At 52.2% G+C, this 25,217-nt stretch overlaps 1 protein-coding gene across 1 annotated transcript in view; it reads left to right on the top strand.

The window, feature by feature from the left end:
- Nucleotides 1–25,217, top strand: part of MAP4 (microtubule associated protein 4) — a gene marked incomplete at both ends in the record, with an annotated part of 104,740 nt that overhangs the window by 21,063 nt on the left and 58,460 nt on the right. The window contains 5 exons of the mRNA XM_080364245.1: nucleotides 18,974–19,102; nucleotides 21,536–21,646; nucleotides 22,354–22,479; nucleotides 22,962–23,036; nucleotides 24,053–24,166. Of these exons, the coding sequence (XP_080220371.1) occupies nucleotides 18,974–19,102; nucleotides 21,536–21,646; nucleotides 22,354–22,479; nucleotides 22,962–23,036; nucleotides 24,053–24,166 (555 nt within the window). The remainder of the gene's footprint in view (nucleotides 1–18,973; nucleotides 19,103–21,535; nucleotides 21,647–22,353; nucleotides 22,480–22,961; nucleotides 23,037–24,052; nucleotides 24,167–25,217) is intronic.

Below are 25,217 nucleotides of genomic sequence, written 5' to 3'. Positions count from 1 at the left end.
CCCCGCTCCCGCCCCGCTCCCGCTCTGCTCCCGCGCTGCTCCCGCTCTGCTCCCGCGCTGCTCCCGCGCTGCTCCCGCACGCCCGGGGCTGCAGCTCCGCCCAGTGCCTCAGCTCCCGCAGCTCCCGCAGCTCCCGCAGCTCCCGCAGCTCCCGCCCGCGCTGCCGGGGCCAGCGGCTGCTCCCGCCTCGGCCTCTTTGCTCTTGCTCTCCTTCTCTCCTTCTCTCCTTGTCTCCTTGTCTCCTTGTCTCCTTGTCTCCTTCCCTCCTTCTCTCATCTCTTGTCTCATCTCTATTTTTTCTTTTTCCTTTTTCCTTCTTCCCTTTTTTTCTCTTTTTTCCCCTTTTCCTTTTTCCTCTTTTTTTCCTTTTTCCTCTTTTTTACCTTTTTCCTCTTTTTTACCTTTTTCCTCTTTTTTCCTCTTCTTTCCTCTTTTTTTCTCTTTTTCCTCCTTTTTTTCCTTTTTCCTTTTTCCCTTTTTTCCTTTTTCCCCTTTTTCCTTTTTCCCCTTTTTACCTTTTTTCCCCTTTTTTCCTTTTTATTTTTTTCTACTTTTTTCTCTTTTCCCTTTTCCCCCTTTTCTTCCTTTTTTCCTTTTTCCCTTTTTCCTTTTTCCTTTTTTCCTTTTTCCCTTTTTCCTTTTTCCTTTTTCCTTTTTTCTTTTTTCCCTTTTTCCCCTTTTCCCTTTTTTCCTTTTTTCTTTTTTTCTTTTTTTCTTCTTTTCCCTTTTTCCCTTTTTTCCTTCTTTTCCCTTTTTCCCTTTTTTTCTTTTTGTCTTGTTTTCCTTTTTTCCTTTTCCTTTTCCTTTTTCCTTTTCCTTTTTCCTTTTCCTTTTTCCTCTTTTCTCTTTCCTTTTTCCTTTTCCTTTTCCTTTTCATTTTCCTTTTCCTTTTTCCTTTCCCTTTCCCTTTTCCCCTCCCCCTGTATCTCCTCAGCCAGCCTGTGGATTCTCTCCTTGCTGCCCCCGGTTCCAGGGTCTGTGCAGGGACCCGTTCCATGGAGTTTCTGTGCCGCGGGTGCTTGAGAGACTTGTCAAAGAGCAGTAAACCAAATCACAGCGCTGCAAAACACACACCAAAGTTAAGCTTGGCCTAAACACCTTATCACCACTTTTTTGCTAGATCGGGTTAATTATTGCACTTAATAATAGGAATTTATCTTTCATATGGATCAGTCGGCTAAATAAATATGGACCTGGGAGTTCAAAACTTGCCTGATGTGGCTCTGGTGGGAGCTCAAGGCCTCGGCTCTTTAATCTTCTTCCGTTTCAGTCCCATCACTGAAAATAGGGTAAGGCTGATTATATTGTGCATTTTCTCTTGTAGAGCCGCGCCGCAGCTGGTGTTAGGGCGGCGTTCTCCTGCCGCCGCCGCGGCTGCTACAAGGGCTAATCTTGGATTAATCGGACCTTTTCTGGAAAAGGAAAATCTTCTGGTTACGAAACGGGTGCGGATGCGGTGAGGATGAGGAGAGGAGAGCGGCGCAGGGAGAGACCTGCGCCTCCCGTGGTAACAATGCTGCTGTTTCCCTTAAACTCCTCAAACTCGCTTGGTCTTGCATGAGCAGTTCAGCAATAAGTAAAGAAATGATAAACATACTCATCAGTAATCCCCCTTTTCACGGAATCACAGAATAGTGCGGCTCATTCCCAGCCCCAAGCCGTAAAGCAGCAGGTGCGCGCTCGGCAGAGCTGGCGTTTCCGAGCTGCCCCACCGCGGTCACCTGGGTCGCTGCCGACGGGGCTCGTTGTGCCAGCAACGGCAAAATGAGCAGAAATGGACATTTCCCAGGTGTTTCCTGGGCAGAAATGGACATTTCCCAGTGGGGGCCTGTCCGTGAGTCGGTGCCCGCGGAGCTCCGGCGCTGCGGATGTCGCTGGAGACCATTGATGCTGGAGGCGGGTTTGGAATCAGAGATGGCTCGGAAGTGACACGAGGCTCTGGGAAGCAAACAAAACACTATTCACCAAGCTGTCCCCAAACACCATTCATCCCAAAAAGAGAAGTGTTCTGGAAGGCATGCTTGATTCTGTTTTGCCGTGTAGCTTATTATGTTGTTTAACGTTCTTCCTTTTAACTGGAGCACATGGTATTTGAGCCGCCTATTCTAAAAAAAGGATTTTCCGTGGTTCTCAGTGACAAGTTTGTTTTTCCTGCCCTCAGGTCAGTCTGGCTCCTGAAAAACCCCAGTCTGGCCAAACTCGCTGGGGATTAGAGAGCAGTGTAGGGAAAGGGACCCGGGGGTCCTGGGGACAGCAGGGTGAGCATGAGCCAGCACTGGGCCCTTGTGGCCAGGAAGCCAATGGGACCTGGGGTGGGTTAGAAGGGGGTGGTCAGTAGGTCAGAGAGGTTCTCCTGCCCCTCTGCTCTGCCCTGGGGAGACCACACCTGGAATCTTGTGTCCAGCTGTGGCCCCTCAGTTCCAGCAGGACAGGGAACTGCTGCAGAGAGTCCAGCGCAGCCACCAAGATGCTGCAGGGAGTGGAGCATCTCCCGTGTGAGGAAAGGCTGAGGGAGCTGGGGCTCTGGAGCTGGACAAGAGGACACTGAGGGGGGACTCATTGCTGGGGATCAAGATGGAAAGGGGCAGTGTCAGGAGGATGGAGCCAGGCTCTGCTGGTGACAACCAGGGACAGGACAAGGGGCAATGGGTGCAAACTGGAACACAGGAGGTTCCACTTGAATATGAGAAGCAACTTGTTGGGGTGAGGGTGTCAGAGCCTGGCCCAGGCTGCCCAGGGGGTTGTGGAGTCTCCTTCTGTGCAGACATTCCAACCCGCCTGGACACCTTCCTGTGTAACCTCATCTGGGTGTTCCTGCTCCATGGGGGGATTGCACTGGATGAGCTTTCCAGGTCCCCCCCAATCCCTGACATTCTGGGATTTAACAGGTACTTGCATTTAAGAGGGCTGGTGGTTTCCTCAGAGATGATCACAGGACCGGTGTGTCTGAAATGGGAACCAAGAGAGGATATTTCGGCTTCTTCAGTATAGAAGTGTGGCTATAAATCAGGATTCTTGTTATATTGCAATGTCCTGGTGTCACATTCTCACCTGTCCCGGTGTGGATGCACCACGGCACGGCAGCATCCTGCACTGCAGACAAACCCGGTACAGACCCACGGTGTCTTAAATGACATCTTTAGGCAAATATTGTTGAAGAGAGCTGTCCCAGGGCTGCAGCTAGGGCTTTTGTAGGATTTTCAAAGGCTGCTTTTACTTGCAGTGTGTTTAGTGTAAAATATGGTGGTAAGAGAAGCCAGATTTTCAAATACAATTAAGTTAAAACAACCTTGTGTATTTTGTGGAACCCAGAATTACTCTGGGTGCTGATTGTAGCCCGAAAATACAGGTTGAAATTGCGGTGACTGGAGCCGGCCTTGCCCGTTCTGATCAATGGAGTCCGCGGTCCCGCTGGGGAACTCGGGCACAGAGGAGGCTCTGGCACAGTCTGCTGGCCTTGTCAGCCCGGGGGTGCTGTGGTGACAGGCCGGCCCGGGGACGGTGTGAGCACAGGGCAGGGTGGGCCCGCAGGGTGTCCCCGAGCTGTCCCCAGCCTGTCCCCTGTGCTGTCCCCAGCCTGTCCCCTGTGCTGTCCCCAAGCTGTCCCCTGAGCCATCCCCTGAGCTGTCCCTAAGGTGTCCCCGAGCTGTCCCTGTGCTATCCCTCAACTGTCCCCAACCTGTCCCCTGTGCTGTCCCCAAGCTCTCCCCCAAGCTGTCCCCTGAGCTGTCCCCCGTGCTGTCCCTGAGCTGTCACCTGTGCTTTCCCTGAGCTGTCCCCCGTGCTGTCCCCCGTGCTGTCCCTCATTCTGTCCCCTGAGCTGTCCCCTGTGCTGTCCCTCAAGCTGTCCCCTGAGCTGTCCCTAAGGTGTCCCCCAGCTGTCCCTGAGCTGTCCCTGTGCTGTCCCTGAGCTGTCCCCAACCTGTCCCCTGTGCTGCCCCCTGTGCTGTCCTTGTGCTTTCCCCCACACTGTCCCCAAGCTGTCTCCTGTGCTGTCCCCAAGCTGTCCCCTGTGCTGTCCCTGAGCTGTCACCTGTGCTTTCCCTGAGCTGTCCCCTGAGCTGTCCCCAGGCTGTCCCCAGGCTGTCCCTCACGCTGTCCCCTGAGCTGTCCCCAAGCTGTCCTCTGCTGCCCACTGAGACACTGAAGATGTTTATTAATAAACTCGAAATCCGTCTGGTTTAATTTCGTGGCAGCACAAGGTGAGCGTGACCCCGGCTGTTCAGAGGCCAGCAAAGCCGGGTTTAGCGCTGCGGGTCCAGGGCCGGTTCCTCCAGCAAACACCTCCAAAGGCTGCTTCCCTATCTCTGCTCAGCGGCCGCTTCACTCCTTCCCCTCCTTCTGGTTACTTGGAAAGGTTCTCCTGACTTCCATACCCAACCCAACCCATCTGCACAGGAACCTGCAGATCCCATGGCAGTGACGGGAGCGGCTGCTCTGTGCAAATCTCTGAAACGCTAAGCCTGACTTATTCTGCATTCTGATCTTCACACTAATAACGAGTCGTGTTCGTCCTCCCGACATTGCCTTGCCACTTGTCACTTAGCCACTTCTTTATTTCCCTTTCTGTCATTTCCTTGTGTCTCCGGCGTCTCGAACGTTTCCCCTGGCTACAGATAAAAATAGTCTGCTAGGCGCCAGGGCAGGCTGCCGCGCTGCGTCTGCAGCGCCTCCCGCCGCCCGGCTCCTCCAGCAACGCTGCCCCGCTTGCCAACGATGCCAACGGCGTGCCTTTCCAAATGGTACTCAGCAAAACAGCTCCGCAAGGTTTTAGGTGATAATCAGTGTCTGGACCCACAACAAAAATGACCGACCCTGCTTAAAAAAATAGAGAAAAATCCACATTTATATGTATGTCACTGGACACATCGTGTATAACGCGGTGCTGTGCGCTGCTAAAGCCGCGGTCTCGGGTTCAACCAGATGATCGTGAGGAGAATGGTTAGTGTTGGTTCTAGAAGAGCTGGTCTAAAGGGCCACATCTGTGGTTGTGCTTCTTGTTCTTTAGGCAGTTTATTAAGGTTATTCAGTCAGGAGCCGGCCTGGAAAGGTGGCGATTGCTGGAGTATTTGAACCCCTGCTTGCTCTTGAGCACCACGGTGAGCTGGGGCGGGGGAGCGCGTGGTGTCTTCATCGCTTCAGGTCTGACAGTTCACCGGGGATCTCCCGCTGGTCCTGTGGAAAATACTGCGGGAAAGGCCTGAAATCTCATGAGTCTCAGTTCCGAGAGACAGAGGATTTGGTGAAACTTAAAATCTGAACATACTCAGAGACCTATTGGTGGTTTGTGACTAAAAGCTCGGTTACAACATCTGGAAAAGCCAGAGCACGCAGGAAAGAAAAGCCTTGCCGAGGCTGGTCCCGTGATGTTAATTGTTACCCCTTTGTGCGTGCTGACGATCTGCCCTTCCTGCACCCCCTCTGCCTGCAACAGGCCGCTTAATGCACATTTGTTGTGTTATCTCCGCACAACGAGCTCTTCCCAAACCAGCTGTTACAGCTGCAGGGACCACAACGGGTTCCGTCCGCACTGAGTTCCATCTGCACCTGGTTCCCTTTGCACCGAGTTCCATCCACACCGGGATCTACCCGCACTGGGTTCACACTGGGTTCCAGCTGCATCGAGTTTCATCTGCACGGGGATCCATCCACACCGGCTTCCCCCTGCACCAGGTTCCACCTACACCGGCTTCCACCTACACCAGGTTCCATCCACACTGGGTTCCACCTGCACTGGGTTCATACTGGGTTCCATCCGTACCAGGTTCCATCCGCACCAGGTTCACACCTGGTTCCATCCACACCGGGTTCACACCGGGTTCACACTGGATTCCACCTGCACCAGGTTCCACCCGCACCATCATTGCCGGGACCTTTTCGTGAAAACCTTTCAGCGCTAAACTGGGTTGGACGGTGTCTCAACGTGCATCTTTGACCTTGGTACTTCATTCCAATTTTGCATTTCAAGTCATAACACCAGAAGGACATTTGGGGCAATTGGAGGGTTTTTCGCCCCATGGACACACTCGGGAGCATCTTCTGTTTATCCTCCCCAGCACCATTTTGCAGCTTTGAACGTGTGTTCCCGCGGTGCCCTGCGTGTGCTCCTGTGTGTGCTCCCGTGTTGCTCCCGCGTGTGCTCCTGTGGCTCCCGCGCTGTGTTTTAAGGTCAAACTTCCTTGTGTTTTTGCTACCCCCGAACGGCAGCCCCGAGCCGTCCGACCCGCTCACCGTCAAGGCGCAGCCGCCGCCGCTGCGCCCGGCCCTGTCACATCCATCTGGGTGAGACAGTTCACGGGCGCGCCAGACATCCCAGCCATAGAGGTTTGTTCTTTGCACGGCGGCTGCGAACACCAGCGGCCGTTCTTCAGCCGAACCGCCGTGTTCAGTGTCCAGCGGCTCATCCCTGGCAATAAAGTGATTTATCGGTTAGTTTTGCAGATTTATTTAGCGCTGAAAACCACCAAAAAACTCCTTAGCGACGAATTAAAAAATTCCTAGAAAACCAGCTGAGCCTTTACAAATTCTGATTTCCAAAGAGCAGAGCCAGCCTGTCATTTTCCTCATTCTCTAAGCAGAAGCTCCCGGAATAAATAGTCCTAGAATTGTAGATTCTTCTAGTATTATGCAAATGGCTTCGTGCTTTGATGTCCCTCGTGTCATTAGTTTGACACTAGCTGGAATGAATGGCCATAAATCTACATTACAGCCGTGGCCGATGGCTTTTCCTGGCTGCTGCCGATTCCTCGTGTGAGCTCCCGCTCCTGCCCCGGGATTTGAAAAGCGGAAAGTAGGTCAGTGCGCCATGTGTGAGAAAACGGCTCTCATCTCGGCATTAAACAAACACGACTGCAACGCTGAAGGGAAATGTTCTATTTTAAGCGCTTATTTCCATTATCACTGTCTCGTTCTGCAAAACAAGCAGATGGGGACTTCTGTGTGCACGCACCCACAGATGGGCTTCGGCAAACAGCAAAAAAGATATATATATAGATAGAGTGTTTGTGTATACATATATACATGTATTTATATGTTTCGAGAGTGACAATCTATGTTGTCACTTCCGAATGGTTCCTCTGCATGCCGTGTGAAGCAGGCGGGGAAAGAGCCAAAGCGCCGGGATATGTAGGTCAAAAGAAGCGAAGCGTTTGGGATGTGAGCGGCGAGCGGTGGCCGGCGGTGCCTGCAGGGACGTCCCATTGACATGGGCAGAGCTCTCTGTGTTTATAACACACTCTTAGTCCCCGAGCGGCCTCCCCAGCAGCAGCTCCGGGTGTCTGCCCGTGGGAATGAGTGTTGGCTGAGGATCTAGAGATATCTGAAGTAAATCGTTGGGATGCTTTTAATTAGAAGGTCGCAGTGAGCTGGTGCAGTCTCTGTTGGGTGTTTTGCTGGCAGGAGCTGGCGAGGGTGGGAGATGAGGTGGTGAGCAGGATGGAGCTGGCTGGTGTAGGCAGGTGAAGGAATGAGCGGCGGCGAGAACAGGACAGTGAATTTAAACTCATCTTGGCAGTCGGGGATCTCGTGAGTTAAATGTGTTGTGAAGATCAGTGCTGAAGAGCTACTGACGGCGAAGGATTGATACGGACAGGCAAGACACTCGGAGGGTATCGGGGCACGAACGTGGCTGTGTCAGGAGTCCTGCAAAGGAGACTCGTAAACCCAGGTGCTGAGAAACTGAAACACTGCACAGATTAATGGACGTCAGAATTTACGGCTACTGAAGCACACGACTCAAAATGAAGGGGCATTCTGATTTATTAGACATTAAAGGAGGTTGGAGGACGAGTTGGTGGGTGGCAGCTGGGGTGCAGTCAGGGGGTGCAGCAAATGGGGACGTGTCTTTAGCATCATTTGCTCGTGACAAGTGTTGGAAGGGCCAGCCGGGTCTGCGCCCTCCTGGGCTGGAGCAGCAGCTCTTGCAGGGTCCTTGGCGCTCGCTTTGCAGCGGCTGGACACGTCACGTCTGCTGGTGCAAGGACCACGTGTTTGTGTTTGTAAAGCTCGACTTTTCAAAGGCTGCTCTTGGAGACCGCGCTCATTCAATGGGCACTGCAGGCACTTCTGTCTGCTTTGTTTTCTCCCTGGCTGGGGACACGGGGATGGGTGCTGTTCAACCCCCCGGGAACAGACACTCCAGCTGGGAAGCGTTTTGCGTGAAGAGAACAGTAACCGCTTAGTCTGTCTGCTGTGGGCATGGGATGAGTAAAAATCTTATTCTATCTTAAAGCAGCACTTTGTCTCTGGCCAATGAGGAATGTGCAGCTTATTTTTCAGGATAGTTTGGGTTTGGTGCGATCTGGTCTTGGTGCAGCAGGATAAAGCTTAGGGGAGGTTGGAATTCCTCAACAGAAGTTGCCAAATCATCATCAGATGACATGCAGGGATATTTTCTTTAATAATTTTACTGTTTGGGTTTTTTTTTTAATACCTCAGCTATATTTTTAAAAAGTCCACTCTCTGGATTGTGGATTTCCTGGGTGTGGGGACCAGAGGAAACGGCCTCAAGTTGCGCCAGGGGAGGTTGAGGTTGGATGTGGGAACAATTTGTTCCCCAAAGGGCTGTGGGGCATTGAAACAGGCTGCCCAGGGCAGTGCTGGAGTCACCAGCCCTGGAGGGCTGGACAGACGGACATGAGGTTCTCAGGACACGGGGCAGTGCTGGGGTGGGTTATGGTTGGACTCCATGGTCTCCTCCAGCACTGCTCCCACACCCCCGCGCTTTGGCAGCCCCGGTCCCTCTTGCCGAGTGGCAGAACCTTGTGCGTGAGCCGTTTTCCTGTGCTGACGGTGTCACCTGGGGGTTCCTGTGCCGTGTCCCAGGTGCTGGCCTATCACTGGAGGTCATTCCTGGTCCTCAGCTGCACAGGTCAGCGTGTCCCAGCTCAGGCCTCATCTGTAAATCCCACTTGCGTTCCACACGTGTGTGTTGCACATCTGGGGCTCCAGTGTGTCTCTCAGGTGATGTTTTCCCATCTTCCCCACTCACATCCCCAGGGGTTTCGGGGACACCCAGGTCCCTGTTTGTGAGACTCTGTCATTGCCTTGGAGCAGGGGACTCCCACACCTGTTTTCCTTGAAACCCCAGCCCTCGCAGGCTGGCAGTCTGGAGTTGTGGACCCGCGTTGGAGAGGCTGCAGCATTCGCCTCAGCACGTGCTGAATGAATCCTGGTGCTGGTTCCTCCGCCCCCAAGCGCTGAGCGGTTTTGTGCCCCTGTGTTGATGTGGAACACAATCAGTCATCCCCAAACGTGCGACTGTCCCGTCAGACGCTGCTCCAGCCGCTCCCTGCCCCGCCGGACCACGTTCCAACTGTGCGTTTGAACCGGAGCGTTCCCCGGCCTGGCATGAACCGTGGATCTGGGAACAACCCTCCAGGGCAAGAGCCGAGGGGACAGCTCGTGGGGACAGCGAGGGGACACGCGCTCCCTGCTCAGGGTGCTTCAACACTGAGTTTGGGGGCTCGGTTACACACTGGATCCAAGACCAGGGAACTGACTTAGTCTTGGGTTTAGTGCCTTAGGGTTTTATATGCAGAGGTGTGTTGGAGCGATAAAGGACTCAGCAAACAATTCGATTCAATGTCAATCACGCTAAAGCCATTTATTACAGAAACAAGCCTCCTTATATATGCAACTATATTCTAATCACGCGTCCACGCTCCAAGCATGGATTCGCTAAATGAGTATCATGGGCTGTCCATGCACTGGAGTCTCACTGATGATACGTCCGATGATTCACGCCACGCCGGGACCCCGCTGATTGAGGAACGCCCCTCTTTCTCACAGCAGAGTCTGTTCTCAGCTTCTCGAAGCTGCCTTGAGATTCCTTTGAGCCTGACTAATTCAGCAACAGATCTTTATCTATCAAAACCCCTCCACAGAGGTGTTATTTTCTGTTGGCCGCATCTTGTGTTTGGCCTCTTGGACAGGTTTGTTTTCATAGCGTTGGGTTGAAATGTTCCCCCCCAAGGGTGTGTAGGAGGCAGTCCCGGAGAAACCCCAAGTGAAACAGTAGAACTGTCTTATCGCATCACTTGGCTCTCCGCGGTGTCAGCCCAGAAAAACTGGACAAAAAGCCCAAGAATAGCAAAAAGTAAAAATGTGAAACTGTGCTTCAAGTGTCTGAAGTTCTAAACCGCCTGGTACCGCGGTTGTATTGCTGTGATCCTCAGCTGCCCACGGAAAGCACAAGCGTTGTTCTGGTTCTCCGAACAGACAAAACTATGGGTGAAAGACGCCTGGGCGGAGCGATCCTGTTTCTCCATGCCCATGACGACGCCGCGGAAATCAGGCTTCAGAGAGCCTCCTGCTTAAAAACAGGGTTTCAAGTGCCTTCGATATTAGAAATGGCTGCGAGTGGCATGCGGTTCCAGCCAGGGCGCTGAGGGGCGGCTGCCGGGTCCTGTCCTGCACCGCGGTGGGTGCTCAGCCACCGCCGGACTGCCCGGACACAGCACACGCCATAGGAGAGCACTGATTGCACCCTATGGAGCTGACCTGGCGTGCAGGACAATGAGAGCCTGGAGGGAGGTTCTTGGTTTCATTGATCAGGAAGCTGGGGAAGCATCTCTTTAGGAAGAATAAGTAAGGAAAAAAGCCTATACAATAAACTGTCACAATTGCAGTTTCTTCCCTTGGAAGATATTATTGTTTAAAGGCAAAGCACGGACCTTGTGTTGGACTCTGGGGTTCCTGATCCGCGTCTTTGGGGTGAGGAGGCGCCGGTTCTGCCAGTCGTGCGCGCGGGGTTTGTGAGCAATTGGGGCTGTGGAGCTGGGGCTTCACAGGGAGAGCCAGGCAGGGCTCCTGCCATTCCCAGCACCACCTTCAGCGCCCTGCGTTTCTTGTGGATCTACAACATAATCCTGAATTCCTTTTTCCCATCCATCTCCACAGTGGATTTTAATTCGCTTCTCATTGCAGCAAATTAAAGTATTTAGGGTAATCTGAGCCAGATTTGGTTGCAGCAGCAGCTCCTGCTGGTTGAGCCTTGATCTCCTGCAAGGACAGGAACCTTCTGCTCCCAAATCGGCGTCTGGAGCGCCGCAAAGGCTGAGGTTCTGACTTATCTCTGAGGACGGAGCCTCCGCAGCCTCTCTGGGCAGCCTGACCAGTGCTCGTTGCCCTCGGAGCTTTATTGAGAAAGAATGAAATGAAGAAAAGAGAGTTGCCTGTATTTGCACTTGAGAGGCGGCCGGGCGGTGGGCAGGAGGTAACCCATAACCCGTCTAGCTCTGGTCTGGGTAAATTTCTCCCAATCAAGGCTGCCAGCTTTGTGCTTTATATATTCATTCAATGCAAAAAAACCCTTGAAATCTTGAGCTCTCATCCCCTTGGGTACAAATGGATGAAGTTCATTTGGTAGGCTGGTTTACCTGTTTTTCCATATTGTTACTGAGCCGAGGAAGGAGCAGAACCCAGAATGTCTTGGCTTTTTACCTGATGTTCCACACGTCATCCTGTATAACCACGTGTTCAGGGTAATCCCCGTGTATGTGCATTAAAACACAGGGGAGGACGTGCAGAATAACGTCTCGTGGATCCGTATGAATCAGAAGTTACGTGTGGTAGTAGCTGCCCGTAGCAGGACCCAGTGCTGCCAAACCGGCTCAAAACCTCACGTAGAACATAAAAATACCCGTTTTCCCAAGGCCCTGCCTTCTCACAATGTTCCCCCAGTGCCGTTTGGAGGGAGCAGCGTGTTGTACCGGGCACAGGTGCCGTGGGCTCGTGTTTCCCGCGGGGCTATGGAGAATCCATGGCTGGGCACGGCGTGGGGAAAGGTGAAATAAAGGAATGGGCCAAGCGGCGACTCCAGCAAGGGAGACTTGGCATCCATTGAACATAGTGACTTGGGCGGCTGAGTGGCTGTTGGTGAAGCTCTTAAGCCTCTCCGGTTGTGTTTGCTGGACCGGGGCTGTCTCGGGGCCATCTCGGGGCCGCAGGTTGTGCAGATCCGTGGGTTTGCTCCAGCTTAGCGTCCCCTGCGGCGAGCGGCTCTGCCGGGTAATCCCCGCGCAGCAGCGCCGGCTTTTCCGAGCCCCAACGCTTGCCCACGTTGGGCTTTGCTTGCCCGACGTTGTGGCTCGAGCGGATCAGCGTTGGAATCGGCTGGTGGGCGCGCTGATCCGAGCAGAGGGCGAAGCAGGGCTCCCGAGGCCGGCTGCAGCGCCGCCGCCCGCCCTGCGCTCCGGCTCCCCATCCTGCCCTGGGCTCAGCTCACAACGCGCCACTTGAATGGGAACCCTATTCTTGCTTTCGGAAGCCAGCTTGCTTTGTGAGTACATTGCCAATGGTGTTTGTTTTCTTGAAGCAAGACTTTGTAAGCTGTAATCCTTCATTGATTTATACTACCAACAGTCGTAACCGGATTTTCAGCTGTCACCAGGCTTTAATATTTGCTAAAATTACCTCCCAGGTTTGCAGGATCTGTCAAATTTACATTTTGTGTTGAGTACATTGTTTGCTGTTGATACATGCTGATAGACACATCCAGAATGGATTCTTGTGAGAGTCTGGCTGCTCATTTCTCTCTGCTTTGCGTCTCTTACCCTGCGCAGACTGTGCTTTAGGACTGGGCTCAACCCGCAGTCCCGGCCTCTCTGCTCCCCCATTCCTACATACAGCTTGTTTGCTGCTGGAAAGCAGCGGTGGGTTTGGTTTTTAATAAGCGATTGTTATGAAAACGTTCTATGAAAACCACGCGAGTCTTTGGTTGATATTTCCCATGGTTTGGCAGAGGCAAGTCACAGCTGCTGCCGAATCACCTTGCAGCTGGCTTCGGGGCTTTTGGTAGAGTGGAGGGTTTGCAAATCCCACTACAGTCTGTTCCTGGTACAGGCTTTGGGTTCATCTGCTGTCCCAGTAACTATTTCTCTTTACATACCTCTTGGCTGCTGTCCCGCTCCCTCCTTTCCCATCTGCGGTTGCAGGTTTCCCCTCCTCTTTATTTAGAATCATCAATGTAACTTGTCTGCTTAAAACCAGCGGAGTTTTGCTGCTGCTTTACCCGGGGTCACCCCCATTTTACGCTCTTCCCGTGCGAGGCCGCTGAACAACAGCGATGTGTGTCTGGGTGCTCTGGAGCCAGCAGGTTGGGTTAGAACGCGTGGAGTCTGCTCGGCGGCTGTTCCTCGTTGGATTCAGCCTGGCTCCAGCCCGCAAATCAGAGCTGTCTTTGGGAAATCCCTATGGAACTCGGACTGCTCCGGGGGCTCTTGCCAACAAGGACACTCATGGTCTTGTGGGGTTTGTTTTTAATGGACTTCTATAGACAAATGGATGACACGCTCCTGCCCAGAAGAATGCGCAACAGAATATAGTTAAATCCCTTGCTGCTCACCACCACAATCAGTCATAAATAGTAAACCCCCATCCTTCGGAGTTAAACCCTGTCCTTCGGAGTTAAACCCCGTCCTCTGTGTGGAGTTAAACCCCGTCCTTTGGAGTTAAACCCCATCCTCTGTGTGGAGTTAAACCCTGTCCTTCGGAGTTAAACCCCGTCCTCTCTGTGGAGTTAAACTCCGTCCTCTGTGTGGAGTTAAACCCCATCCTTTGTGCAGAGTTAAACCTTGTCCTTCCTTCGTGCAGAGTTAAACCTCGTCCTTTGCGTGGAGTTAAATCCCATCCTTTGCCTGGAGTTAAACCCTGTCCTTTGTGTGGAGTTAAGGAGTTAAACCCCATCCTTTGCACCAAGTTAAAACCTATCCTCTGTGTGGAGTTAAGCCCCATCCTTTCTGTGGAGTTAAGGAGTTAAACCCCGTCCTTCATGGGGAGTTAAACCCTGTCCTGGTGCGGAGTTAAACCCTGTCCTGCATGGAGTTTAACCCTGTCCTTTGTGTGGAGTTAAGGAGCTAAACCCCATCCTTCGTGAGGAGTTAAACTCTGTCCTTTGTGAGGAGTTAAACCTTGTCCATCATGCAGAGTTAAACCCTGTCCTGCCTGGAGTTTAACCCCATCCTTTGTGTGGAGTTAAGGAGTTAAAACCCGTTCTCTGCGTGGAGTTAAGGGTAAGGAAAAATGCACTTGGCTTGTGTTTAATTGGATCAGACTCTGAACAGGAACTCGTTCGTACTTGTGCCTTTGTTGGAGCATCCCATGGCCTCCCATCTCACCGCGGTGTTGGTGCCCAGCCTGCCGCTGGTGCGCAGCGCGCTCTGTATTTTGAATTTTGGTGGGAAAAGCGTGGTTAGAGCCTCTCACTTACTCAGTGGTTTCTTGTGGGACACCCAAGCTCAAAGTGGGTCCCAGGAGCGTTGGGAATAGTCCGTCTTGTTCCCCTTTGGAGCTCCGGTTCTTTCTGCTGCTTGTGTGCGCAGCTCGGCATGTTCAGTGGGACATTTCCCATCCCCCGGGAAGCGGATCCCACCTGGGACGTCCCTGTTCGGGTTGGTGTGCGAGCTGGAGATGTCACAGGATCATAGAATCATAGAATCATTTTGGCTGGGAGAGACCCTCAGGATCATGGAGTCCAACCATAACCCACCCTGTCCCTGCCTCATGTCCTGAGAACCTCATGTCCGTCTGTCCAGCCCTCCAGGGATGGTGACTCCAGCACTGCCCTGGGCAGCCTGTTCCAATGCCCCACAGCCCTTTGGGGAAGAAATTGTTCCCCAGATCCAATGTCCACGCAGGGAGAAGGGGCTGAGAGCGGCCCTGGGGAGAAGGACTGGGGGTGTAGTTTGATGAGGAGCTCAACACGGGGGTGTCCTGTGCATGGACAGGAGTTGGATTCGATGATCCGTGTGAGTCCTTCCAGCTCAGGACGTTCTGTGATTCTCTGACCTGACCATGCGCTGGCAGCCCAGAAACCAACCGAGTCCTGGGCTGTGTCACCAGCAGGTTTGGGGAATCCTGCCCCTCTGCCCCGCTCTGTGAGACCCCCCTGCAGTGCTGCTCCAGCGCTGGGTCCCTGACAGGACACACATGGAGCTGCTGGAGAGGGGCCAGAGGAGCCCCAGGAATGACCTGAGGCTGGAACAGCTCTGCTGGGGACAGGCTGAGAGAGCTGGGGGGTTCAGCTGGAGAAGAGGAGCTCTGGGGAGACCTTAGTGCGGCCTTTCTGTGCTTAAAAGGGGCCCACGAGAAAGATGGGGACAGAGTTTTGAGCCAGGCCTGTTGTGATAGGACAAGGGGTGATGGTTTAAGCTGAAGGAGGGAGATTCAGGCCGGACATGAGGAAGGAATTGTTGCCCTGAGGGTGGTGAGAGCCTGGCCCAGGTACCCAGAGAGGGGTGGATGAACCATCCCTGAGACATCCCAGGCCAGGCTGGACGGGGTCTGAGCACCCTGAGCTGGTGACGATGTCCCTGTCAGGGCAGGGGGGGCACTGGGGCTGGGAGGGTCCCGTCAACCCAAACTGCTCTGTATTTCTATGAAACTCCCTCTGAATGTGGGCACAGAAACGCTCTCCCGGTCCCGTCCCGTCTCCTGCACCGGTGACGCCTGCGAGGGAGTTAAAGCTCCTTAGTTCTTCTGCCTTTCCTGGGATTATCGGTGAAGTCCCTGCTCAAGTGTGTTGCAGTGAATGACTTAAAATAGGCACAGCAGCGTGCCGGCTGGCCCCGACCTTGCAGAGTTCTGACCCGGGGATGCTGAGCGGCATCCATTAGCAGTTTAATGCTGAGCAGAACTATTTGTGTGCTGAGCTGAGACTTCCCTGTTTCCAGCTTCATGGAATCGCCTCCTGCTCTCCTGAAAAACCAAAGCAAACCAAAAGCTCTCACTCATCTTACTCTTTCTCAATCACTTTTTTGTTAGAACAAGAAATTTGACAAAGTCTTACCTTGCTGCAAACCAGCTGTTTGCGACTAGTTGGTGCCTCAGCCCCTGGAAGGGGCTGCGCTTGTTGCTCTATATGAGTATCGTGGTGTTTAATGAAGTCTCCCGTTCTGGTCCGTGTGCTAGCGCTGGTTGCTGTTGTTACTGCAGTGCTGCTCTGAATTCAGGCTTGGCTCCAGGGGGGTCTTTGGACACACACTGGATTTCCTGAGCTTGCAAATGCTGCCCTCAGCCTAAGGGAAGGTACAGATATTAAAAGCATAAAGAGCTGTTGTCATGGAGGCACCCCGAGGTTAGTTTAAGGGACAATAGGGTCCAAAACAACTTTTATTAAACCAGTGAGAAACAGGGTTTTAGCACTCCAAAAGTGACTTAAATACAGGTTCGGATATCAGTTGAGGAAAATTATTAAGGGGCAGCAACTAATACAACAGGCGGTCCAGAGTGCATGCACATGGCTGCACCAAAACAACGCCAGAGCTGGCCCTGAGTCCCGGAGGAGTTTGATGAGGAAGTGGGAAGGCTCAAACTACGCTTGTCTAGTGCCTGTCCCAAACTGCGCCTGCCTAAACACAATGTGGGCTTATTTTTGAAGAGATACATGTACTCGTAGTGAGTACGGAAAGTGTACACTCGCGATTCTGCGAGGGTCAATTTATAATACACTTGCAATCCTGCGAGGGTTAATACACGTGCAAATGCGCACAGAATATTACACGTGCTTATGTGGGAGCACAGGAGGAAAATACACTTGCGACTGTGCGAGGAAATAATTTATACATGTGCTCGTATTGAGCACGGAAAGTACGCGTGCAAATGTGCACGGAAAGTTACATGTGCTTGTATTAAGCACGGAAAGTATGCGTGCAAATGTGCACGGAAAGTTACATGAGCTTATGTGGAAGCACGGGAGGAAAATACACCCGTGATTGTGCGAGGATTGATTTTACACGTCCTCATATTGAGCACAGAAAGTTACACATGCAAATGTGCGTGGAAAGTATAAATACACTCGCAGTTCTGCGAGGGGTGCGTTTTCCTCACCCCTGTGGCGGCGAGGCCAGCGGGGTCTCCATCCCAGGGCGGCTCTGGGCAGCAGCATCTCGCTCGTGCTCCGAGAGACCCGCAACAAGAGGCCGAGTCTCGACAAGAGTCCCGTTTTTTGTATAGGCTGATCAGATCTGACTGTGGGCATTCTAGAAGCTTCTCTGCACTCCCACACTGGCTGTGGGTGCCCCTGAAGGCTCCAAACATCCCCCACACTGGCCGTGGGCACCCAGCAGCTCATTGGCACCTCGGCACTCCCTTCTCCTAATGGCCCTGGCCAGGGGCTCTGGGGCCAAACAAAAGCAGCTATTGGCCTCAAACAGCAGAGAGAGGGAGATGTGCCTACTCTTTCCATACTGAAGGAGGGAGGGGAGAGAGGGGGTTTGCATCCTGCCACAGCTGTATTGGCAGGTGAGTGCGGAAGGTTGCAATGGGGGACGAGAGAGGGATTTGTGTAAGTCTTTTGTGCTTCTGTCCAGAAGAAACTGGAAATCAGTTTGAAAGTCTGGGTGCTTGTTCTGAGCCTTCCCACTGCATTGGTCACCTTGGAGAACTTAAGGGCTTATATTTTTGTTTCTGTTGTCCAACTACAAGACCTGGCAGTGTCTGTGAGAGCCGAGATGGCGCGAGAGCTCCCATGGCAAAGGCAGCACTGACCCGCCGGAGCTCGCACTGCTCTGTGTGCTGCTTCGGAGCGTAAATCAAACCTTGTGCTGGCTCATCCCTGGTTACCGTTGGCACGCTGCGCACACATTTACAGGGACGATTCATTTCCACCTGGGTGCTTTTTCTCATCCCGGCCGACACCGCGCGCTGCTGCTTCTGCTGCTGCTTCTGCTGCTGCTTCTGCTGCTGCTTCTGCTGCTGCTTCTGCTGCTGCTTCTGCTGCTGCTTCTGCTGCTCCACTCGAGGGGTCTGAACTGGAGACGTTAAAAATGGTGGTTGGTGGAGGTGCCTGTGCAGCCCCTTCCCAAAGCTGCCCCAGTCTGGGGGAATGGATCCCACCTCATTGGATCCTGCAGCACCTGGAGAATGGATCCCAGCTCATTGGATCCTGCAGCACCCAGGGGGCTGGATCCCAGCTCATTGGATCCTGCAGCACCTGGGGAATGGATCCCAGCTCATTGGATCCTGCAGCACCCGGGGGCTGGATCCCACCTCCCTGGATCCTGCAGCACCCGGTGGCTGGATCCCAGCTCTGGGATCTGTCTCAGTGTGTTCAGCACATGTAAGGACGTCAGCGAAGGGCTGAGGAACCACATTGAAATCGTCTGATGTAGCCGAACGTCTCGTCTTTGTTTCCCCGCGCTTTTCTGTGCCGGTGGCTGCCAAGGGCTCGGCCATAGAACACTTGTGTGGTTCTATACTGGCCTCTGGAACATGTCAAGCTGCTGAAGCTCTCAGTCCCAGTGCCGTCGTTGTTAACACGGGCCAGCAAATACACATTGAATGTTTTCCATGGTCAGATATAAACCATCAGGTTTGATGTGTCGATATGTTCAGCTAATGTTTCTGTTGTAAACCGGGGGAAGATGAGGCTTGGGTGGGGAACATAAAGACACAAATAAAGACCTTTTGGGTATTCAGGGAATAGTTGTTCACTTAGAGGATTTGGAGTTGCTTTTCCCAGTGTAACAGAGCAAACCCATGCCCCAGGCACTGTGCGTCTGCTGGCACGAACATCTTGGTGAAAATGGGCAGATTTGGTGCATATGAGCCCAAACCCAGGCGGGAGGGGAAGGGGCTTCGCTGTGGCCCGTGAGCAGGTTGTGTTGGGTGTTTCTGTGCGGAAAGGCTGCAGATCTTTGCTCAGCCCCTTGCTGAGGTCTCAGCGTTGTTCCAGCTCGTACATTAATGAAACCCCCCCGAAGGTGAGTGAGGAGCTGGCAGGAGGTGCCCAGCATTTGAGAACAGGGCAGCACCTCCACCTGCGAGTCCATTCTCCATCTTACCTGTGTATCGGCACACAGAAATTCCCATTATTCTGCTTCTTATATTGAAGATTTGGATCAAAGCAGTAACGAATATTTGCTAACAGTTCATGGCATCTCTTGCCCTCTGAGTGTCATATCGCACAATAATCGATTTTAAGTATTTTTAGCGTGATGTCTCACGTTTGACTGTGTCGTTTTCTCCATTCCAGTGTTCCCGGGGGCGATCATGGATGAGAAACTGTCCTACAAGGAATTTCTGGACCGCAATGAGTCGTGGCCGATGGACGACAGAGACCTGTGCCTGGAGGCCCAGCCCGCGTTCCAGCCCGTGCCCATGGGTGCGTCACGCTCCACACCCCCATTTTATCACTGGTGGGACACGACACTGGCCCAGCTCTGTCCCTCACGCTGGGTTTGTTCTCTCTTACGCCTCAGTTGTTTAGGATGTGTTCTATTTTCCTAAAACACGTAACATCTTGACGCTCACACATCAGCCCGACCTGCCCCGGAGCTCAGTCTGGCTGGTTGAAAGTGGATTTTCTCGTGCGGGGTTTTGGATGGTGGATTTTGATCAGGTTGCCCTCCCGCGGCAACGACAGCTTTGCGGTTGACTCGCACAGTTTCACCGCTGCGGTGCTGTGGGTTTCAGAGCAAAGCCCAGCGCGCTGGTGACAGCTGGGGGACGATGTCCCGGCTCTGCAGTGTCACGTAGCTGCGGCCGCAATGCGGTGGGGCTGCTCCAGACGCAGCCTCTGCGGCTGCTGGCGCTCGTGAAAATTACATGAGCCTTGTGTAACTTGCACCTGCAGGACGATTCCCCTTCACCCCACACCACTCACTTGGCTTTCGCTCCTTTTGGGGGAGGTTTCTGTGGAATGACTTTCTCGCTCAGGAGGGTGTGAGCAGCGGGTGAGCCGCCCGAATCAGAACAGGCAGGGACGAGGGCCAGACAGCGGCTGAAACAGGATGACACCTCTTTTGATATGTTTTTTAGCACTCTAGACCTGCCTACTAAATTATTCTCATGCTATCTCACTCTCATATTTACTAAGAGATGCTGTGAAGAAATTACATGTTGTTGCCAGGGTAAGAAGCGATTCGTGGACCAAAAGCACCAGTAGTTTCCACACACAGGCGTTGGATTTTTCCCTCCCTTTGCCTTGTTAGATGTTGATGTAGTTATGCGCAGTAGCCAGATGACAAACGTGTTGATTAGGAGCAATTTGCTTTCCTAGCCCATCACGCAGCGTTCTTTTGGCCCGAATAATGTGAATTTGTGGGTTTTCTATTGCATGAAACCACATTTCCTTAGACTTCATCTCCTTAGAGCACCTGGACACACCGAGGGCACCACGTATGCTTCAATATGAAATTATCCCTCTGTTCTGCTCCTCCTGGTGCTGCGTAGACAGGAGATGCTGCTCAGAGATGCTAAAAGATGTTATAATATTGCAATATAGAATGAACAAAATCATTATTGAGTTGCTTGCAAGCCTGGACAGCACTACAAGGTCTTTATTTTGCATGTGTACCGTGATTTCTTACTGTGACTGCAGGTAAATATCTATACTTGAAGAGTTCTTATGTAGATGATCTCTAGTAATGTGCTTTATTAACCCACAATCATTGGCAAATTGGAGCCGTGAGGGGTGTGAGTGTCTGTGGAAATGAGCTGAGAAGAAACTTTCCGAAATGCTTTGTCGATCTAGAAACAAAACTCTCAGATATTTCACATTTGTGTGGCTTCATAATATTCGAAACAGGCTGCAAACTTGGAGCAAGCAGAGAATTGTTTTTCAGGGCTTGTTTAGTGTGAGAGCTGATAATGTCCTGGCATCGCTCAGCGGTCCCAGGAATGCTGGAGCTCCAGTGGATACAAGGCTGCCTGGGGCTGGGGGAGGATCTTTGACACGGGAAACAGGAGTTCAGCCCTCGCTCCTGCTCTGCCCTTTTCTCCCCTTCTTGTCCCTCTGGACTTTAGGCAGAGTTTAATCCGGGTCCCACATTTCCGCCGTGTCTTCCAGCTGCTGGACTAAGAGGGACGAGCAGCAGCATCTCCCTTAGTTTTTGAAGTGGTTTACTCTGAAGCAAGACGTTGTCTTGGCGTCTCGAGTAGTCCGGTAGATTTCTGGAGGAGTTCGTGCAGCTCCCTTCCTGTTGTTTGTCTGGAGGGAAGTGCCACGTGCAGCTGGCACGAGCCAGAGCTGATGGCGATCAGAAGACACACCGGGCTTTGTGAACCAGGGGATGGTTCCTGTGAGAGGGGAATCCTGCTGTTCTTCCCCGTTGCCATGTCCTGGCCTTGGCCGTGTAACGGCACGGTGAGTAACTGGTTGTCATTCTGTCCATGGGGTCACCTCGCTGCTCCGACTCACCACGTGCCAAAACTTGGGAAAGAGGCATTTCCTTTTGCTGAATCCTCAGCTGCTGAAGCAGATGATGTTCTGCTTTCGATCTGTGATTTATGTGCATACATCAACATACATCCCTGGGTCAGGCGCTGGTGCTTCCTCCCTGCGGGGAGGGGACAGGTTCCCCATGCACCAATTGTCACCTCAGCTTCAGTCGCTTTTCCCTAGGAAGCTGTCTGAGCAACCGTGTTTTACTGCTCGGCATAAATTCAAATTGTGAAGGTGTTTGCGCTGGTCAATAATGCTGCAAGTCGGCATTGTGGGGTCAGGTCCATTGTCATCTTGGTTTTGTCCAGTACCCACACTGTTTGTCGTGGCTTCCCCGTGTGGTGACACCGGCCCTGTCCTTGTCCCCCGCAGACCCCTTCGGCGTGCACCGAGGGGACACCCTGCCCGATTTATCCTTTCCCGCTGACATGAAGAATGTGCCGCTGTTCACAGACCACGTCGATGCTTCCAGAGACATCTACGGTGAGTTCCTCCCGGCACTTGGCCCCGACTGTTGGCGTTTGGTGTTTCCTCTGACTTTTGCCTACTGAAAATTACTATGCTGCTAAGTTCCCAGACTATATAATCCATTTATTGTACCTAAAGCCATTCCAACAGCTACTTCGGAAGGTATTTTTGAAGGATATTTGGGCAGAGATGGGACACCCAGACAAGCTGAGTTGAAGCAGGAGTTGCTGGTGGCTCTTCACGGCCACACACCAAATATGCATGAACTTTGTCCACAAAGTGATCTCAGAGTTTGGATGACTGGAGTTTGGGTGGTTATTAACAACAGACTGGAGTTTGAGTGGTTATTAACGACAGACTGGAGTTTGAGTGGTTATTAACAATAGACTGGAGTTTGGGTGGTTATTAACAATAGACTGGAGTTTGGGTGGTTATTAACAACAGGCTGGAGTTTGAGTGATTATTTACGATAATTGATGGGAGCGGAAGCAGAAGGGAAATAATTTGCCTGTGCTTACTGTCCTATACCTCGTTAAAATTCTATATGCACACGTAATTTCCAGTGCAGTTTGTAAAGACGAGCTAATGGAGAGAGTTGCTTACAAACCTCTTGTGAGGAGAACAGAATAGCTTATTTTCCAAGTGTTGTACAGACTTTATATTTTGGAGGGGAGTCCTTAGGGCTAGCGTGGTGATTAACAAATGACCTTTGGTTTCATTAGCACCGCACGGATCCATGATGGTACCTGAACAGCCTTTATTTGGGCCCCTGTATTCTGCAGAGGCTCTGGACCCATCGGCCTTCATTGGCCTGGACTCAGCTGCAGGATTCCTGCAAGACAAAGCAGGTAAGGAGCGGATGCTTTGCTCTGCCGGTCCGTCTTGCTGCCTTGGTTTGAAGGGCACGCGGATGGGAAATCTCAGTTTACTGCTCCTGAAGAATCTTGGAGGGAAGTTGATGCGTAAAGTGAGTCAAGATGAGGAAGTTTGGTGTTGGCAGTGACAGTTGTTGGTGTGGGTGTCGTGGAGGTGTGAGGAGCTCTCGGGAGGGCTGAGGTTGGGAGGAGATCTCCAGGGCCCCCTTGGCCAGGGCTCTGCTCCAGCAGGGTCACCCAGAAGAGCTGGGCGGAGAGCCTGCTCTGCTGCTGGGAACGCTTCTCTGATGCCTTCGCTTGCAATAGTCCCAGAAGAACACGATGTTCTGGGACCGTTCCTAAAGGGAGCTGAAAAGTTACCTGGGAATGAGCCCAGAAACCAGCACCGTCGATATCTTCAACTGAAAAAACAGAGCAAGGTCAGCGGCGGGACTAAACGTGTCCTTTTTCCACAGTGCCTGAAGAACACTGGATGGGAGCTCAGCACGACATGAAGGGACCCGGCGCCTCTTTCTTTGCGGAGCCACCAGGTAAATCCATTTTGCCTTGATGTGCAGGAGCCGTCTGTTCGGAGTTTGTGTGGAGCGGCAGCAGAGCTGCTCACCTGCCTCCCCGGGAGCCACAGCCCAAGCGTGAAGTGGGACCCGACCAAGAGAAACGGTTTCTGGTTCCTCGATCCATTCACAATAGAAACGCGTGTTTCAGAGAGATGTTACTTAACACATGTTTTCCGGGTTAGTGCTGTGGGTGGGGAACCCTGCATTTTATAGGCTGTTTGCTTCTAATTTAGGGTAACAAATTTAATATATTCCGTTCCAAGCCCAGTAGATATTAGTGGCGTGTCCCTTTGGGGTGTGTTTTGTAGCAGGGGGTTGTTGGGGCGTTGTTACACATTCAGATGTGTGCAAAACACTCCATCCAGTAGCAAGCTCTGTGGGTTCCAGAGCGCGTCTCCATTCTGGGTGTCTCCATTGCAGTGCAGGTTCCTTAATTTCCAGTTGGGATGCGTGTTCAAGCATTACCTGACGCTAAAATAATAAACAGGGTGAATAAAGTTTACTGCTTAAACAAAACTCTGAAACTGGAACTTTGCTGCTCTTAAATCCTTGAAGCTCCGTTGAGACACAGTTCCGCTGCGGTTGCTGTGTATGAGGAGATTTGATCCATACTGGGATCTTTATTGCTGATTTGGGGGGAGAAGCTGGGGAGTGAGCAGTTGAACACTGGTCCGAGGTACACAGTGTTCCTGGAGCTGGTGGCTCTGCCCAGGGCTCAGGGTACAATGGGACGATTAGCTGAATGTTTCTAAATCTGTCCCAGCAGCTGCTTCTCTCAAGCTCCAAGTGTTTGCTCAGGGGTTGCAGAAACTAATTTTGTGGAAATTGGCAATAAAAAGTGATTCTGTTTGAGTCCGATCCAGCCGGGATGCTGAGGGCGAGCTCACTCCTCAGGGCGGCTGCAACCGGCAGCTCCCAAAGAGAACCCTCTTTGTAAGATCTTGGGCTGCTTAACTAAGCCTGGCTTTGTGTTCCCCGTGCCCCCGCAGTGACAGAAGCAATAAAGCCGAACTCGTCGGGCCGCCTGTCAGCGATGGCTCCTCCTTTCATTCCTGCTGCAGTCCCAGCGTCCCTGGGAGAGGCCGGAGCTGCTCACGGACCAGGTAAATCAGCCTCCAGGTAAATCAGCCTGGCCTAAGGGCGGTGCCGGCTTTAGGCCCGGCCTGAGCGGTGGTGATGGTGGAGAGACGAGGGGTCGCTGCTTCGGGAGGAGACGCCGCGCGGTGTTCGGGGTCCCCTGTGAGCAGGGCTTTGTGACACCCGCTGCTGGGGGGAGAAGCAGCTGCTGCGCTCGACTCCAGCTCCTGTCTCCCAGTGCAGTGAAACCAATTTAACGCTTCTTTACTCTCTCAAAATTTAAGCTGCAGAAAAATGTTAATGTTTGTCAAAGCCACAGTTGTACCATAGGTCTGATGCTGTATAGAAATACCTTTGAAACTGTGTATTTTAAAGACTCTCCTTTAAAATAGATTTATTAAGGTGTTTGTATACAGCATCAGACTCGTGGTGCATTTTGCACCCGCCTTTGTCCCATTTCTTCAGGCTTTATTCCCGTGCTTTCCATGATTCACCAGGGAGCATCCACACTGCTTTTACTATCTATTTCTCTACTGTCTTATTCACCCGTAAAATCACAGTCTATAAGTTTTATTTTGGAGAAGATCAAGATATCACGTCAGAGGGAAAAAAAAAGGCAAAAGCGAGTGGGAGCTGGTGCGTAATGGACTTTGTGCTGTGGTTCCCGGAACGCTGGTTTCAGCTAAATGGACCCTGAAGTGCTATTTGAAAAGGGACTTTTGCCATTTTTCTAGTTTCTTTCCTTTTTCAGTTCGAAGTATCTAATTTAAGATTTAATATCTTTTCCACTGTTCAGGGGGGATATTTTTAGATGCGACTCCGACGGTCAGTAGAAATTTTATGTATATTTTTTAACATCTACTCAGCAAACGTCGGAGACGTTGGGGTCACCGCCCTGCGTCTCGCGGGGCGTGGGCAGCGCTGGTGGAACGAAGAGCCGCACAACAGAAACCTCGTGCTTCTGGCTCTTGGTGATTTGTAAAAACTGGCCTCTAGACAGCTGGAACATTCAACCAAACTGCCTGAAAAACCCTCCTTGGGGGGGATTTTGTGAAAATGCTGACTTAACCGCAGAGT

Source organism: Nesoenas mayeri (genome assembly GCF_963082525.1).
Source record: "Nesoenas mayeri genome assembly, chromosome: 2".
NCBI lineage: Eukaryota > Metazoa > Chordata > Aves > Columbiformes > Columbidae > Nesoenas > Nesoenas mayeri.
The sequence above is the reverse complement of the archived record's forward strand: the minus strand, read 5'-3'. Positions and strand labels throughout refer to the sequence as shown.